Below are 17,798 nucleotides of genomic sequence, written 5' to 3'. Positions count from 1 at the left end.
CTCTCCGTTCCGTCTTTCCATCCAACTCGGGATTACTGGTTTACACATAATCTTCTGTTCAACATCAGAGAGCAGACTTTTCAAAATCTCTGTAATCTTTCTATCACTATGTGTCTATCGTATGGGTTTGTCTGTGCATCTGCAGAGAGACTGTTATACGTTTGCTGTAGCCTCTGGTATACGCATGCTTCGCATCAACACTTCATCACAAGCAAGCAGTGGTGGAATGTAATTCAATACATTTACTCAAGTACTGTACAATATAACGGTTTTTGTTCTTTAAAAAAATCTATTTTATGCTTCTTTATACTTCAATTTCATTCCAATTTATTTATATTTTGTATCTAAATATGCAAATAAGTTATAATATATTACTACGTATATAGAGAATTAAAATGAGCTCCATCTTTAGCAGCTGCAACATTAAACAAATTATCCTTCACTCTTGATCTACACTGACGACTACGACAAGTATCGCACTGACCGCTCTTGCAACCTATAAAGCACTTGTGTCCTAATGGACTTGAACTTAACCCACGGCACTTACTCTTGCTATGTTTCTTGACTTCATCCTTGCTTGTGTTGTATTAACTCTCATTTGTACGTCACTTTGGATAAAAGCGTTTGCTAAATGACATTGTAGAATTGTAGAATTCTAAAACAGGCCATTCTGCATAAAAGGTGCTTTTACTTTTGGTACTTAAAGTTGATGCTGATGCTTTTGTACTTCTTTATTATGGATGCAGACTTTTACTTGTAACAACATATTTTAAAAAAAATATTTTCACTGCAGCATGAATTCTTTGATCTGAATACTTTTTCCACCACTGCAAGCATAAAAGAGCTTAAAAAAAATGAAACATTTTAAATGTTCCACTCAGATAAATAAGAATATATTGTATATTTACTCTAAAGGACAGGCTGATGTGTTTATAGGTATTGGAAAGAGCAGAAACATCCACTCGCCCAGTCTATGCAGTAAAATGATCATATAAAGATAAATAACTTCTCCTGATCCATTGCATCTTCATATATAACAAATAAAACATTATAAACATTTATATGTGTCTACATATGGAAACACACATTTGCTTTCCTACCATGAGGCACTGAGAAATACCCAGAAAACATGCAGTCCTGCATGTCAGTGTGACATACTCATACATTGTAGTCTTTTCAGTTTGATTTCCTATTATTTTGTTCCAACTTTGCTGAAAGTGGAGTGGATAAACAGGATCCATTTGCTCACACTGATCCTTCTCCAGCACAGTGATTATGGTTGTGTTTCAATATCCATACTACCATACTATTTAGTATGACAGTAAAAAGTCCCAATACGTAGTATGTCGAATGCAGTATGCCATAAATACCAGGCTGTCCTGCTGCATTTGGTCACATTTTGCAGTATGCAATCCAGCATGCTGTAATGGCTATTATCCCCCACAATCCTCTGCACAGCATATATCAGCAGGAAGGTCAAAGTTCAATTTTATGGCCAATGTATGTCCCAGTTGAATGCATACTGCATGCAACAGTGCATACTTTGTAAGCTGCAGTATATACTAAAAGTCAAAAGAAAAAGTATGTGCAATTAGATTTTCAGCCCTTTTAAGTTGACGAGTAGAAAGGATCTCCTAACAAGGTGAATCGACTCGGTCCATGGCCTCGTCCATCTCATCCATCTCCCTCTCACAGTCTTCACACCCCTCCGGTCCACAGCCTCCTACTAAAACCAGCGTCGGCACGTCCCCATTTCCTACCCCAACCACGTTGCCATTGGGGGCCCACGCTACGTCGATCATGCCGTCTGGACACTGCAGCAGGCCGCTGACAGAGTAGAGCCCGCCTCCTGGAACGACCTCATCATAGGAAGGAGCATGAGTGGTGGCTCGCGCTTCCTCCAAACGGAGCCTCTGTCTGCGACGCAGCTCGATGATGGTCTTTGTGTAAGAGTTGAGAGTGACCACAGCAGCACCCATACAGCAGCTGAAGGACACCCAGGCAAGACTGGGGACAGAGGACAGAGAAACATGTCATCAAAGCATGTGAGTAAAAAGTATTGGTAACGCTTTATATTAAGGTCCTTGTAATAACCATTAATTAACAAGTAATAAGGCCCTTGTAAGTCCTTACAAGATGCTTATTAACATTATTGTGTGTTTATAAGCTTATATAAGTGTTAATAATGGCATTACAAATGACCCACCCATTATGTCTTTGCCATGCCTTTATTAATCTTATTTTGTTTGCTTATTGATATTAAAATATACTTTATTGCTCATCTATTATAAGTTAACTATAAGTTAACTATGCTTTTTGCAACTACTGGATCTAAAGCGGGAACAATGCCTTATTACTTGTTAATTAATGGTTATTAAGGACCTTATTATAAAGCGTTACCAAGTATTTTATCTACACGCTTTAATAATACCAGCTACGCAACCTACGCAAATGACCAGCCGTAGTCCCAGGACTGAGGCCTCCAGTCTTTGGGGCCCACAATGACGGTCATCTGAAACACTGTGGTGTACATCATATGAGCCACCATCCCAAGAAGGCCTACATGTGGGGTGAAACACACAAAAAACAGACAGAAAAAAGATGGATGACCATGCAAAAAGGGAAGGAATAATGGAAAAGTTAGTGAAAGAAATAATCGCTGAGTCTCACCTGATAACACAGTACAAATAGCTGCATAGGCATTGATTTTTAACGAGTGCATCTCTTTGTGGGAACACAAGACTTCCAGCCACATCAGTAAGAAGCCCATCCCCAGCAGACCGATGTACGTAAACTCTGAGATAACTGACAGCCAGAGCACACCTGCAACATTTGAAAATACATACGTATGCAATTGACACATGCTCATCCATAGAAAAAAAAAGATAATAATTTCATGGTTTTGATAGACAGCTCACCTTGTGTTTCTCCAGGTGTTAAGTCTATAAAGCTTCGACATTTCTCCCCTGCAAACCAAAGTTACAGACATGAACAAAATGAAGATAGAAAACTTTGTTCTTCGAGTTCAAATGGAAAGATTTTGAAGACTGGAAACACTATAATAACCATCATTACCAAATGGTTAATGAATAGTTAATTAAAGCAAATAGTAATTTTGCTGTTAACAAACCATAAAACGACTGAAAAATGTCTATTAGTATTGCTGTACTTAAATTTTTTCAGTTTATTATCACACACATTATATATAATATGCTTGTATGCTATATTAAATGTTAATGTTTGTTAAATGATTTGTAAAATGTCTATAACTCAACTGATGATTATAATACATTATAAAATGTTAATACTTACTTTGTAAAGCATCTATAAGAAAGATATTATCAGCGCAAAATACTAATTTTTTTAAAGACTGTTACTTGATTCTTTAAAAAAAATATTAATCATTCATTAACAGTTGCAACTTTATAAAAGCCATCCAGATGATGTTTATAAAGGGTTTACAAAATAATTTAACAATTAATGAATACTTAATATAGTATATGAAATGTAAAATGTGTGCAACAATAAACTGTTAAAATAACATACATTCTAGCATTACTAATAATTAGTTAGCATTAAATATTATTTCATTGTTTATGAGACTGAAATAACTATCATCTAAAGTTGAATTAACCATCAATTTACCATTTAACACTGATGGTTATTACAGGTGTTGACATGAAGCGAGGCAGAGATGCACAGCAACAACAATAATAGCACTATGATGATGTCTGTGACTATTGTTGGCAGTGAACATAATAAAAAGGAAAATAGCAGCAGTAGTATCAGTAATAGTAGCGGCAATAATAATAGAAATAAGACTAATAATAAAAGTCATAGTAGCAGTGAATATTATGGATTAAAAAGTACAGCAGAATCATCAGTAAAAGAGGCGGTAGCAGTAATGGAAATATGACTAATAATGATATTCATATTAGCGGTGAATATAATGGAATAATAATAGCAGTGTTAGTATGGGTGATAATAGCAGCAATAATAATAGACTAACAATGATGACAGTAGTAGTGTGAGTCAGGCTAAGAAAACTGTTACCAGGTGTAAGTTTGTGTGTGACTGGATGTGTGTTTTGTGGCCTCACCATCGTTGTGTTTCTCACAACTTTCCCAGAAACCAGTGTGGAAGTATCTAAAAGCAAACTTGTCTTCTCCCGTCTCCCAGATGTACTGAACTGCGTTGGCCATCTGCCTCTGACGGATCTTAGCCAGCTCCTCCCTCCTGGCTGGAGACAGAGTGCGGTTGAAGGGGTTCTGAGTGGGACTCTCTGTGTGAGGAGGACAATAAGAAAAATGCTTTAGGCGTGTCTTTGTACCTGCTTATTTCTGTCATGATAATAGAGTTGGTGGCAGTAGCAGAGCCAATAAATGTACTGGATGGAACCTTTTTTCTCTTTAGATATAAAGATAGAAGAATATTTCTACTCACACACATCTGTATTCAATATACAGTCATGGAAAAAATGATTAGACCATTGCTTTCTTCAATTTCTTGTTCATTTTAATGCCTGGTACAACTAAAGGTACTATCTGTTTGGACAAATATAATGATAACAACAAAAATAGGTCATAAGAGTTTGATTTAAGAGCTGATATCTAGCCATTTTCCATTTTTTTCTTGATAATAACCACAATCATGTAATCGTATGTATATTCTCCAAACTAATTCTGACATGTGTTTCTTAAGAGTGTGGAAAGGAAGCCCACATACACAGAAGCAAATATCAAACAAACACAGGATCCACTTCCAGCATCAACAACTGATCCGCTCTGAGAAAAAACACAAACATACAGGGCATGTGTAGGCAGGCAGATGCACAAACACACAGAAATGCAGCAAAAAGTCAAATTAAATCACAAACAAACACCTTACAAGCAGGTGTGTGTTGATGTGGAGTGAGTAAAGGTTCAATAGGGTATTTTAAAAGGAGTATGTGCTTTAGAGTGAGAGACAGATACCAAACAGTCTGTAATTCACACCATGGTCTCAAAAGTAACACGCCTGTGTTTTCCAGTCACATGGCGGCTTGTAATCCAGCAATTTAAATCCGGCACTGTAAAGGTAGAGCTTTCTGTACAAGTACACAAAGTACACATGCAGTGATCAAAGATGATAAGAGCTGCTAATCTCATTGTGGATTAAGCATATCTGTTGAGAAAATAGAAGAAGGAAAAAACAGACCAATAAAGCTTTCAGATCTACATTTACACCCCGCAGATTAAAGCGTTGACTGTGGGACTAAGGTATATGCAAAAAGAGATTAAAAAGCATCAATCCAGAGACAATCAGTTTCTCACATGGGTGCACGCCTGTCAGTTTATCCAGTCAGATTAGTTCGAGGTATCGGTTATTATGCAGTGGCACAGTTCAAGGATCAAGAAATTCAATACTTGTGTAATAATCGGGTTCAAAAGTCAAGGCCAAAATTTTGGTGGAGTTAACGTAAGAGATTTTATATCTCTGGCAGGTTTGGGGAGATTTATGTGATACATAATAACAAACCACACGCACAGACACCAAGACAAACGTGACATAACATATTGTGTATAAACACTTAATTTAGAGAGACTCATTCTTGACCTTGTGGATAATCCTTTGATAAATTAATTTTAACTTAAAGTCCACTCATGTATCTCCATTAGAAGGAGCTTTCAGTCACATTTTACAGTCTCAAAGAGTTTGGCCAGTGTACTTGATCTGCTGTATTTTGTAGATTCTTAAAAGCTCCAGAAAAATCTTGTAAGTAGACCTTAAGTTAGGACTGTTTTGTTTTAATTATGGTGATAGAGTTTTTTTAGAAAAACATAAATGATACAAATATCTGATTATCACTGCAATTTAAAAGCCATGTTACATCATCTTACAACAACAATGCATTATCCCACTGAGAGTGTCTGTGAGCTGGGTGGTACCTGATCAACAACAATGTTTCAACAGTCAATCATCACATTATTGCAAAAGCCTGATGCCAGGAAAACAGCACCTGTTGACAGGTAGGATGATGAAATGAAGAAATTGTGACATGCTTGTGAACTTGTTGCAACAGATTGTCACCGGGCAATTTTTTGTAGCCCAGGATTGTTTTCTTTTGCTCAAGCTTAATAGTCTGACACATTTCTATTTAGCAGCATGAAAATAAATGTTTATTTAAGCAGACGCGTAGATTTTGGAGACACGTCCACCTCTATAGATAAGACATATGCATTTGTCAAACCCAGTCACCAGGATAAATGTTTGGACGGTACATTTCTGATAAACCACAGATAATGTTAGATTTCTGCTTTTTTACAGCCAAGAATGTATCCAAAAACTATCACCATCAGATCTGGGAACAGTTGTTTAGTTTTAGTGTTGCCTTAAACGGGTTGGGGGCTGTGCCTTAAATTGGTAGAGAAAGCTCTGTGCATAATTAGCAACAATATTAGGTACACCTGTACGATCTAATGCAAACCAATATAACTGTTCTGCAGATTTGCCAGAACTTAGTTAGTGTGAAGTTATGATCTTGTAATGGACTGTGATTGAGTGTAAATAGAGAAGACAAACAATTAGAAACACATCTCAAGAAAATGTAGTCCACTTCAATACCCCTTTTTACTATGCACTAGAAAAAAGTTTTTTTTGCTTGTAATAAGTACAAAATAAACTACTAATGGAACAAGTGAATATTGATTTGCTTTTTTTTAACAAGATGCTTATTAAGTGTAATTACATATTTTGAGTAGAAATTAGACAAATATACTTGAAAATATTTTGCTTTTTACATCGAACCTAAATAATAAACATCTAATTGCATTTACATTGTCTCCAATAATGAATTCTCATAAACTTGTAATTATAATAAATAATAACCTAATAGTTATTTGCATACCTGTTGCTTCCTTACAAGCGAGAAAAAAAAGTCCATGTTTTTGCTCCTTTGTTGGTATAGTGCCCTGCAGAAATTTCATGCAACATGGATTTTTATGAGTTTATGATATGCTAAACTCTGTGTATGTCACACCAAAAATGTTCAAAGTTTATCTTAACATTAATCAAATATCTCCATCATACTTGCAATATTTCAGTGATCTCTTGAGACTCAAATCATTGTTTAATCAGGAGGGAGCTGATGGCATAAAGGGGAAAGTGCTAACAAACAGCCATATAAAGCACTTCAACGCTGCACAAAGCTCCTCAGTGAGATGACAGACATGTGACATCTACCTGTGGTGTAAGGCTCGCTGTTGTTCTGACCACAGTTCTTCATTTTGACGGGCGACAGGCAGAGGGGCTTGACCACCTTGTGGGTGCCCTCACACCAGTAGGAGGTGCAGAGAGCCAGGATGGACAGGGCCAGAGCCAGAGTGGTCAAGGTCAGGGAGAGCAGGGAGCGAGAGCGACGGGACAAACGCTCCAGCATGGCCACACAGGTGCAGAGGGAGGCAGGGGGAGGCCGGAGAGCGAGAGAGAGGGGGGAGAAAGTAAGGTAAAGAGGGGGCAGATGCTGCACGTGGGAATAGGACGAACAGGACAGAGGACTGCAGCCACAGATGGAGCCTGAGAGGGCAGGACAGATGTTTTGGGGTGGTTTAAAGATGCGATGAGCTGCCAGGTTTAAATAGAAAGCAAAAAAAATAAATGTGATGTAACAGAACGGACAGAAGATGATAAATCACAGCTGACAAAGAGATACTGTAACATCAGTGTGATTAAAAGAGAGGAAGATAAAGAGAGTGATGGAGGAGGGAGCCGGATAAGATGCTCTGAAGTTGATACATGTGGGAAAGGACAGATGGAACAATAAAATGAACAAGAGGGGATTTACGTGGACGTTAGTTCACTCTAGGAGAAACGCAAGGACATAACAGTATGCTGGCCAGACAGCTTTAAAGCGATATCCTGCTATTGATCCCGGCTGTGAATGATGTGGACATACATCCCCTGACCTCAGAACTTGACCCCTTTGCGTGTACTTAATAGATCAGTGTGACTGAACCGAATCAACATAAAAACACTAGAATTTATCCTAAAAAGTATTATGTATAAAGAGGAGAAAGGGGACATCCTCATAGCCAATCCATCGCCCGGCAAGACAGTTAAATTAAATGTTTGAATGAAATACGTAAAGGTTAAAATCAGGGTGGCCATGTGGGGAAATCTAACTTTGTTGAATGTCAGTAAGAGTCATACAATTGACAAAGCTGTGATAATGAGGAGGGGTTATGGAAGAACAAGTAACGCGTGCTGTCCTGTGACCCCGGCTAATAGCTTCCTGCTTCCTGATTAACACACTCAGGCCCGACCCTGCCGCTCATTATCAACTCCACTGCTGCACCCTGAGAGAGAGACAAAAAACAAGAGATTACTTCTTTTGATGAAATTATAGATGAAGCACAGATCTAAATGAAATATTTGCTGGTAATCCCTGATAATCTTCTTCAATCTGTTTGTGTTAGGTGCGTCTAAGTGTGAAGTGCATTCTGACCATGTCTGCTCTGTCTATCTCCCATGCAGCGTCTCCTTGTCACACAGCAGCTGGAATACAACAGGAAATCACTTAACCCTTTGATGCACAACATGGGTCTAAAGTGACCCGACTGAGTTTTCAATTTTCTATATCTTCGCAATAAATTAATTTCATCATTCAGTATTCCAGGTTTTCCTCAATCAATTTGTTTTTCATCATCATACATCCTAATTTTTTGTTTTTCATTTCTTACTTTTTGAATAAAAACCCTTTTTGTATCACTACGCTTCTAATGCACAACATGGGTCAAAATTTTCATTATGGGGGTATTGTGTGTATAATTTTAAGGAAAAATGAATTTAATCAATTTTGGAATCAGGCTGAAACATAAAAAAATGTGGAAAAAGTGAAGCTCTGTTAATACCTTCCAGATACACTGTATGTGTGACAAAATGATACATAAACACGTTAAATATATTAAATATATGAGTGTGGAAAGTAACTATTTGAAACAAATTACTATTATTATAGTATTAAGTAATTTAATTTTAATACAAATTTGGATAAATGAGTCATTTTTGACCCATGTTATACTTTAGAAGTGTTGTCCATATGATGTGCATCAAAGGGTTAAATCAACTGAATTTAGCATCATCTGATGCACATGGGGACTAGTTTCTGGTGTCTGAATAATGTTGACAAAATGCATTAATTTACAGCTTTGGGGAAAAAAACTAGATTAAAACATAATGTATGTCCTGAATGACCCAACTGTGGCTACATATTGATAACAACAACAAGAAATCTATACGTTTCTTCACACAATCTGTGCAAGATGTAGAACAGGTCTACCCTGCTCATTTACATCTTAGTTGACGAAGATTTCTCTTTTTTTGTGTGGCTTTTTTCATTGTTAATGACTTTTTCCAAGAAATTCTGAGCACATATCTGCTAAACACCTGGTTTAAAGTGGTGCTTTTGCGCGATTATTTGTGAAGAAATTTTCCAACTAAATCAACTAATCGCTTAGTCGACGGAAAACTATTTGAAAGTTAAGCAAGATAAAGTAAATTTACATTTACATTGTCAAAAGAATAAGACGAGCCTAAATGCTTTATGTGCTTTCTGAAACTTTAAAGGCAATTATATTTGTCCCTATTTATGATATGTATGTATACATTCCCCACGGGCACTTATATGAAAAGTATTGTTTTTTTGTAATTATAAGTATACATTTTTGCTCTTATGAGGGTCTGGTGAGAGCAACTTTAGCTTTTATGTACTAACGATATAAGAACAATTTGTTCCCTTTATTATTACATATTTTAACCTGAAAAAAAAAATCGGATTGCAGTATTATCAATATCCTTCAGCTTCATTTAGGCTTAAATCTGAAAAGAAATACATAGCTTTAGTTCAGTTTTGTCAGTAAAAAATATTATCCTGATTAATAACTGAATCTATATGATGCACATTATAGTATTCCAGAAGGTCCAAAAAGCCCAAAGTTACTCAGTTTACCACCATAAATAACAAAGAAAAGCATCAGATTTTTACATTTGAGAAGTTGTAACCAGCAGCTGGTAATTTTCACGTTCACAACAACTGAAATGATTCATTTTCTGTTGACTGTTCCGCTGTAGTTATTTTTTTTAAAATAATGACTGAAAAAGTACGTACCAAAGATCTTCTTGTCTTTTGTAGTACTTCAGGTCAAACATGAAGAAATGATCACAGTAAAACACTTTCACTTCAGTTATCTCTGCCTTGTTCAAGAGCCCTCAAAAAGCCATTCAAAAGCTCCTTAAGATCTTGACTTTAGTTGCTCCATCTTGAACAGATTCTCCGTGTCACTGTCCTCTATTCCTCCTCCAACATGAGCATCAGTCACCCTTACCTCTCCGGCTGCCCTCCTCCCTTTAATTCTATCCGCCAATATTCCTATGGAGATGCACCAATGGAGCGACTGAGCGTCTGTCTCCACGCCACTCTACTCTAATCTATCTATCTTCTATCTATCTTTCTTGGGAATTTATGTCACAAACCTATCCTGAATCATGTAATCCCTCTAAGTCCATCTGTTACTGTAGTGCCCCCTCTCTTCCTGTGTCTGTCCATTTTAGAGGTGGTTTAGCTTTTAGACATTCACACTAAAAGAAAAGATGAAACTGTGAACCAATGTGTGCATATGAATGAGATTTTCCTTCTGTTTATTCATGAACACCACCAGCTCTGTGCAAAGTCAAATCCTGTGCCCACTAAGTGTTTCCATACCAAAATGTGTTGCTTTAAAAAAAGACAATGGCATTTATAAAGTCACAATAATTTATTTACAATTTGTATGTACAGAAAAACTGAAAAACAAGTAAGCAAAAACAACAGTGTGTGCATGTTTGGAGGAAGAATTTAAGAAAGGGGGAGGTCAGAAATGGAGTTGAAGAAAAGCAGTTTAACCCCAGGCTTGAGATTTACAGTAATGTAGAACCAGCTTGTTATCGCTGCCAAAACACTGAAAAACAGAGGGAAAAGAACATAAAAGGTAAAATGTTAAATAAAACACAAAGACAGAGGAGTGATGAGACAATACAGTACCAATATTAATGTGTGCAACAGTAATGTTAACTGTTAAATCTAATATAGTCCTGTGGAGCAGAGAGAGAAGATGTCAACTGTGAGTTCTGGACTCACAGAGGTCTTTGATCTTTCTTTCTTTAATCGGTGGTTTTTGGCATTTCCCTCTTATTGCACCCTCTGCTGGTCAGAGCTCCATATGACCCATCACCTGTATTTGCTGAGCCCCAAAGGCTGGTTTATTGAACGGGCTGCTATTCGGATATTTCATTACAGGTTTTTACCACAATGGAAATGTGGTAAAACATTTAGTTATATTGTGGTAAAGTTTTCCATATATCCAGTGGTGGAATGTAACAAAGTAACTAGCTTTACTCAAGTACTGTACATAAGCACTATTATAAGGTACTTGTACTTTCCTTGAATACTTCCATTTTATGTAACTTTATACTTTATACATTTTGAGGCAAATATTGTAATATCCACTACATTTATCTGCCAGCTTTTGTTACTTTTCAGGTCAAGATCTAACATAAAAAAACATGATCAACTTAAAATTATTCCACTTTTTTTTTTTTTTTAATTAAACCTCATATCAGTATATTAAGCAGTTAAAATTAGCCCTACCTTGACAACGGTAAAACGCTGCTTACATAAATGCATCAGTAATAATAATAATCCAATAATATATAAAGAATATATGTAACAATCTGGGTGGGTCCATTCTGCATAACGAGTACTTTCACTTTTGATACTTTAAGCACATTTTGATGCTGATACTTTTGTACTTTTCCTTAAGTAAGTTGTGAATAGAGGACTTTTACTTGTAGTGAAGTCATTTCACAGAGTGATATTAGTACTTTTACTTTAGTAAGGATCTGAATACTTTTTCCACCACTGCATATATCACCACATTATCTGTTAGAGTGTGTTTGAGTACCACACCTATTTTTTTAAGGTAGATTACAAAACCAAGAAGCTGAATGTGACAAGTGTTTATTTGCTGTCTGTTCTTCTTTTAAATCATTACTTTAATTTAACTTTATCTGCTTAATGAAACACGCATTACAGTTAAAACATGCGTTTAACTGTACTCACATCAAAGAGGATCCCAACCTCCTGATCCGGTGAAGGGGCAAAAGACTGGTTAACATAAATGAACTGAAAACAAAAAGAGAAAGAAAGCAGATGCAGTTATATGTTAAGACTTGAAAGACCTGAAGAGTGTTTTTCAAAACCTCTGTCCAAGTCGACGTGAACAAGTCAGTGGACAAAATTCATCCTTACCAGCTGTTCACTGCCATCAAGCTTGAGGAAGCGAGCGATGAACTGAGACAGGGACTGTACCGTCCTCCCCCTGTCTACTGCCCACTTCTTTGTTTTCATAATAGGAGTGTCTCCCACTGCCTTCAGCAGCACATCGACTATGAAAAAAGATGAAATAAAAAGTGAAAGTGCTGCTGCCATGCAGACTGGCCCGGGCAAATCTAAACATGAACTGTTCAGAGGGAATTTCTGGAGAAGTCACTTAATCACTATTCCACAGTGGAAGAACAAAAACAACTGTATGACAATGTGCTTCCAGTAAATAATGAGAGAAAATACTGCAGAATTACACAACCTGCATGTGCAACAGAAACTTCCTTTCACCGTGATTTGTGTTACTTACTGTGTTATTTTGAATGGACGTTTCTGAATGAAACCCAAACATTTTGCCCACTACGGATTTCAGATCCAGTTTTTCTCTTTATTCATATGAGTTTATAAAATATAAATAATAAAAAGGAAATTAAAATGTAATTAATTTAATGGCCCATTAAACTGGAGTTTAATCTTACAGCATCTTATATAATGGACATGTTAAACTACAGTCATGGTGCAGGCCTCACTTATTTTCTAATATTCTTTTTTAAATTTTCTGTAGTGAATAAGATGACTTATTATTATTTGAAATCATAACACACAGTATTATTAATCGATCAGAATTGGACAGTAGTTTGTCCAGAATACTGTTTACTGATTATAATTAGAGGTAGACCGGGCCGATATTTGCATGTTTTACTTGTATTGGCATTGGCCGATACGTGCATGTGTTGGCCGATCAATTAGCCAATTTCACTGGGCCAACACCAGGCAAGGCTCGCTGCAACATCTGCCATTCACTGGTGAGCATGGGTGCTGATACCGGAAAAATATTTAATGTTTAAATTGAGACTTGTATAACATTTGTTATCCTTGTGTCATTTTTATCATGTAAATGGAGGGAGAAAAGGCAATATTGGCTTCAAGAATCGGCCCCAAAAAATTGGCAGCACATATCGGGGATAGGATAAGACTGATGTAAAAATGATTGGTATCGGCATCGGCCTTAAAAAACCCGTATCGGTCGACCACTAATAATAATATATCTTGTTAACCCTGGTTTGAATCCAATGGTTTCATCTTTTGGTTGTTAAAAAACAATGTAAATAAAGTTATTTAACTAGGTCGAAAATATGTTTTTTGAAAATAGCTCCAACACCAGAAAGCCAGCAAATGGAAATGACAATAATACAAAAGAGAGTATTTCTAGCAGTTCCTGAACAAACTTAATTCAAACCCCAAACATGAAACAAGATATTTTCAATAAACTGGGCTGTCACAGTTTGACAGTTTCAAGCTAACCGAAGTTTGTTAGCTTAAATCTTAGTCTTAGTCCTATAAATCATTCTCATGTACAAGATGAGTAGCTGCTTTTGGTACTACTGTAAAATATATTTCACACATTATCTAAACAGACAGCCCCTCTGAGAATATATGCATCATATAAGAGCAGAAAGATATGTTGTTTTCATAAATATTAGCATTAGCTTCAGACATTCCCCAAACAGGCAGTGCCACATATTAAAAGCTAGATGGTTATTGGCTGAAACAGAAAAAAGAAGCATCCTTATTGGCCAAAATGACTGTCGATCACCCTACACGTCACACACCCCGGAATTACTTCCTCTCGCACTAGCAACTGTCATCGTAAACAGTTATTACTCGCTAATTAAGTGGAATTTTCGATATACTGAGCTTTCTTACTTTTTTTCTTATCATCGTTTGCCGTCGAGTCGTCTGACGGTGGTTGTGACTCCTCTTTTTGCGTTTCTGTTGGGGACTCCGCATTGTCAGACATCTTCAGGTGACCACTTTGGGTGAGTTGTGGTTTGCTCCCGCCCACCTGAATAAGCGATTAGCGATTGGCGGCTCAGTGTGGCTTCTATTGGCTCAGAGAAACGTCAATCACAAAGACGCGCAATTCTATTGGTCACAGCGCTTCTGGAAAGCCGTGTTTATCAAGGAAAGGCTGCTGAACTTGTGTGTCTTCTTTGCTACATGCTAGGTTAGTTATTACTTTGACTTTGGGGTATATTTGTTAATAAAGTTATTGTTTCATAACGGATTCTAATGCCGATTGTCTATTTTGTTAATAATTTGCTGTTTTTGTTTGACATGTAATGCATTCTTCCTCTTTTACTTGCACAAAACGTTAAGAATATCTACATTTTCTGCTGGTTTTTGATTACACAGGAGGCGTCACATGGGACATTACACTGTTACCTGACAGCTGAACTCTCTACAGACCTGTTGAACCTTTCACACACTCACAAGCGGACAACAACAGTAAGTTAACTTTCTTGTGTTTAGGTCCATTCGAATGACAAAATGACTGAATTAGTCTGTTACACTAGTCGTTCTCATCGCTATGAGGACAATGCAACACAATGGAGGAAATATTTCGTACAAGGAAAATAATCCATTTCCTCCTTAAGCTGACTCAAATTGCATCTATGAAAGAACAAGTAAAACTCAAACGTAGCCAGCACATTGCAAACATGACACCCAATGCCCATTTCCGCAGCTGTTATTGTTAAAAGCTGCACCTATACCATCATATCTGTACCTTAATGAATCTGAACACTTTGTTTTTTTTCCATGACCTTGTCCTTGCAGTGGCAAGCGTTGGCCGGCTCTCCACCAAAGATGCAGTGCTCTTCCTGTGTGACATGCAAGAGAAGTTCAGACCCAACATCTTCCAGTTCACCAACATCGTCAGCAATGCTTCCAGATTGCTCCAGGTTGGAAATATGCACCAAGTATCTATCTGTCATACCAGTTGTCAGCCTTCACTTATAAATGTGTAAGAATTATTTTGTTCTCTTCTTCTCATAGGCCAGTCGTGTTCTGGGTATCCCCCCCATTCTGACAGAGCAGTACCCTAAAGGCTTGGGTCCCACAGTACCAGAGCTGGGAGCATCAGACCTGACAGCTCATTCCAAAACTTCATTCACCATGATGATAGAGGAGGTGGAGAAGCAGCTGCAGGCCCTGGGGAACCCCAAGCAGGCTATACTGTGTGGAATAGAGGCCCACGCCTGTATTGCAGTAAGATCTCCTCTTTTAACCCCTGCAGTTTAGCTGTTAAAGTGGCTAAATATCCTTATGAGTATCTTAAAATGCAACATAAAGACAACTGGAAGCTGCTTGTAATGTGCACCATCATTGCAGCTGGGGAATTACTCATTTTCTGAATATGTATTGTTCATGGAAAAATGATAAGACTATTTTTTTCTTCAATTTCTTGTTCATTTTAATGCCTGGTACAACTAAAGATAGATAGATTACTTTATTCATCCCCGAAGGGAAATTCGGTGCTTTTGTACATTTGTTTAGACAAATATAATGATAACAACAAAAATAGCTCATAAGAGTTTGATTTAAGAGCTGATATCTAGCCATTTTCCATGGTTTTCTTGATAATAACCAAAAGCTTTATTATTATTATTATTATTATTATTAAGAAAACCATGGAAAAGGGCTAGATATCAAACTCTTATGACCTATTTTTGTTGTTATCATTATATTTGTCCAAACAAATGTACCTTTAGTCTTTAGTTGTTCTCTATGGATTGAATGTTTTGATACTTTAACAGAATTTAAATGGCACCCCAAGCTGCTTTATAATAAAAATGACATTGAAATCTCACTTTATACAATAAGGGACTTTGTCATTATGTGAGTTAATGAATGACAACCTCGACTTGTTCCACAGTGCACAACATATGACCTGCTCGAAAAGGGAATGGAGGTTCATATTGTGGCTGATGCTGTCTCATCCAGAAGGTATCTTTGTATTCTATTTTTTCTCTGCTATATAAGCAACGTTATCACCAGCATTAAATATAGATTTGCTCCTATGTGTGTCTGGAAACTGTATATACATATTTTGTGTTTTATTACTTTTGTGTCTCCCTCCACAGCCAGACAGACCGTTTGTTTGCTCTGTCCCGACTGAAGCAGAGCGGAGCTTTCCTCACCACCACAGAGGCTGTTCTGTTGCAGCTGGTTCAAGATGCCAAACACCCAAACTTCAAGGAGGTGCCTGCTACAGCTGCTCTCTGTTAAACACTTGAGTTACTAATGTTTGTTGTTCAAGCCTGGCAGTATCCTGTAAAGGGAAAACATCATTTGCATGTCAAAAATAGTCTACAGCAGAATCCGGGCTAAATCTGGGCCACAACATTTCCTTTGTTACACAGTTTGCCAGATTGTGTTAAAAACATCCAGTATACCTAATTTACAGACTTCAGCTTCAGGGCTGCTAAAAAAATACTGCCCACAATCACTGACACTGTTGACCAGTTACAGGTGACCTTATGGTGACCTTATAATAATACTACTGCTACTAATAATAAGCTTTATTTCTATAACACCTTTCATACAGATATTGTAGCTCAAAGTGCTTTACAAAAAAGTGAGAAAACAGGCGAATAAATAAAAACAGGTAAATTCAATCAAGTGAAAGTACTGCAATATAAATCCAAGCAATCAAGAACAGGAATGCTGTGAAAGATGGAAATAAAACAAAGGAAAGCATCAGAACAATAAAAAAAGAAGATAACATGAAATAAATACACTATAAACTGTTTATAAATGGTCACTATGCTTGTGTCTCTTATAACCTTAGGTAGGGGATATCATAGTTTTGGTGTATAGCTTAAAAAATCTAAGCTGCCAACTTATTTATATGACAGTTCTAAAAAAAATACTGCAGCAGAGTATCTAAGTGAGGGAGACTTCATGTTTCAGTGATCAAACTGGCCTGCAGCCAAAATATTCTATTCCAATATAGATCATTTTATATCTGGATAATATATATTATAATACAGCATGTTCTGTGTTAATTCAGTAAATAAATAGTCCAGATGTATAACCACATGGAAATTTGTTGATCAGAGGATGCAAGAATCAGAGCATAAAGAATCGTCCAAATGGCGTAAATATGGCTGTAATGCAGTTTGGCTGCTGGTTTTTCAACACTGATAGATATGATATAGAAAAATATATACTATACACATTTTTATTTCATTTGGTGATATTTATATTAAAACTCTACATCAAACCCATATGTACCAAATTGTTTTTAGTCATAAATTTGTCATCATGCCTTGATAACATGCCATGAAACATAACAAGATTGATTTAATTCTCAGTTTGCTGCCAACATAAGTAATGTAAGTGACAACATATTTAATATTCTTTATTGGCAGATCCAGAAGCTTTTGGCCCACCCGTCCCCTGACACTGGCCTCCTCAACTTCTTCAGCGCTCTGTAGGGAGATCATCACTGTCTTGAAGAAACTGTACAGAATCTAACACACTGATGTTAAACTTCAATAAAGTGATGCTGCTATAAATCTGCTTTTGTGCTCTTGTTTCTGTTCATACTTTGTTTGAT

The 17,798-nt window shown here is 36.8% G+C and overlaps 3 protein-coding genes across 4 annotated transcripts; 1 reads left to right on the top strand and 2 right to left on the bottom strand.

Moving 5' to 3' along the window:
- Positions 1 to 821: 821 nt before the first annotated feature.
- On the bottom strand, positions 822 to 7,417 carry si:ch211-149k23.9 (germ cell-specific gene 1-like protein). Its single transcript, XM_059339700.1, has 6 exons — positions 7,222 to 7,417; positions 4,100 to 4,282; positions 2,919 to 2,966; positions 2,671 to 2,823; positions 2,448 to 2,559; positions 822 to 2,007 (listed from the first exon to the last, which is right to left on the bottom strand). The coding sequence occupies exons 1-6, from the start codon at positions 7,415 to 7,417 to the stop codon at positions 1,635 to 1,637; spliced, it is 1,065 nt and encodes a 354-aa protein (XP_059195683.1). The 3' UTR covers positions 822 to 1,634.
- A 3,354-nt stretch (positions 7,418 to 10,771) lies between these two features.
- atg12 (ATG12 autophagy related 12 homolog (S. cerevisiae)) lies at positions 10,772 to 14,261 on the bottom strand. The gene is made up of 4 exons (XM_059340308.1): positions 14,102 to 14,261; positions 12,323 to 12,459; positions 12,134 to 12,196; positions 10,772 to 10,973 (listed from the first exon to the last, which is right to left on the bottom strand). Exons 1-4 carry the CDS (start codon positions 14,193 to 14,195, stop codon positions 10,914 to 10,916), a joined length of 354 nt encoding a protein of 117 aa, XP_059196291.1. The 5' UTR covers positions 14,196 to 14,261; the 3' UTR covers positions 10,772 to 10,913.
- isoc2 (isochorismatase domain containing 2) lies at positions 14,082 to 17,757 on the top strand. 2 transcript variants are annotated; one of them, XM_059340307.1, is made up of 7 exons: positions 14,082 to 14,214; positions 14,591 to 14,683; positions 15,014 to 15,138; positions 15,233 to 15,445; positions 16,113 to 16,183; positions 16,321 to 16,438; positions 17,611 to 17,757. In XM_059340307.1, coding segments are annotated over exons 2-7 (594 nt in total). In that variant the 5' UTR covers positions 14,082 to 14,214; positions 14,591 to 14,682; the 3' UTR covers positions 17,677 to 17,757. The 2 variants fall into 2 exon arrangements, with proteins under 2 accessions (XP_059196290.1, XP_059196289.1); XM_059340306.1 differs by lacking the exon at positions 14,082 to 14,214 and adding an exon at positions 14,263 to 14,402.
- The last annotated feature ends 41 nt before the right edge of the window (positions 17,758 to 17,798 follow it).

Source organism: Centropristis striata, chromosome 8, assembly GCF_030273125.1.
Source record: "Centropristis striata isolate RG_2023a ecotype Rhode Island chromosome 8, C.striata_1.0, whole genome shotgun sequence".
Classification (NCBI taxonomy): domain Eukaryota; kingdom Metazoa; phylum Chordata; class Actinopteri; order Perciformes; family Serranidae; genus Centropristis; species Centropristis striata.
This window is presented reverse-complemented; position numbering and strand designations above follow the sequence as displayed.

Coding starts and splice junctions, on each gene's coding strand:
- atg12 (XM_059340308.1), bottom strand. CDS start 14,195: ATGTCTGACAATGCGGAGTCCCCAACAGAAACGCAAAAAGAGGAGTCA. Junction 12,460..14,101: donor AAACGATGATAAGAAAAAAA/GTAAGAAAGCTC, acceptor CTTTTTTCATAG/TCGATGTGCTGCTGAAGGCA. Junction 12,197..12,322: donor TTGATGGCAGTGAACAGCTG/GTAAGGATGAAT, acceptor TTTTGTTTTCAG/TTCATTTATGTTAACCAGTC.
- isoc2 (XM_059340307.1), top strand. Junction 15,446..16,112: donor AGGCCCACGCCTGTATTGCA/GTAAGATCTCCT, acceptor CTTGTTCCACAG/TGCACAACATATGACCTGCT. Junction 16,439..17,610: donor AACACCCAAACTTCAAGGAG/GTGCCTGCTACA, acceptor CTTTATTGGCAG/ATCCAGAAGCTTTTGGCCCA.
- si:ch211-149k23.9 (XM_059339700.1), bottom strand. CDS start 7,417: ATGCTGGAGCGTTTGTCCCGTCGCTCTCGCTCCCTGCTCTCCCTGACC. Junction 4,283..7,221: donor CAGCGAGCCTTACACCACAG/GTAGATGTCACA, acceptor CTCCTCACACAG/AGAGTCCCACTCAGAACCCC. Junction 2,560..2,670: donor TATTTGTACTGTGTTATCAG/GTGAGACTCAGC, acceptor CCCCACATGTAG/GCCTTCTTGGGATGGTGGCT.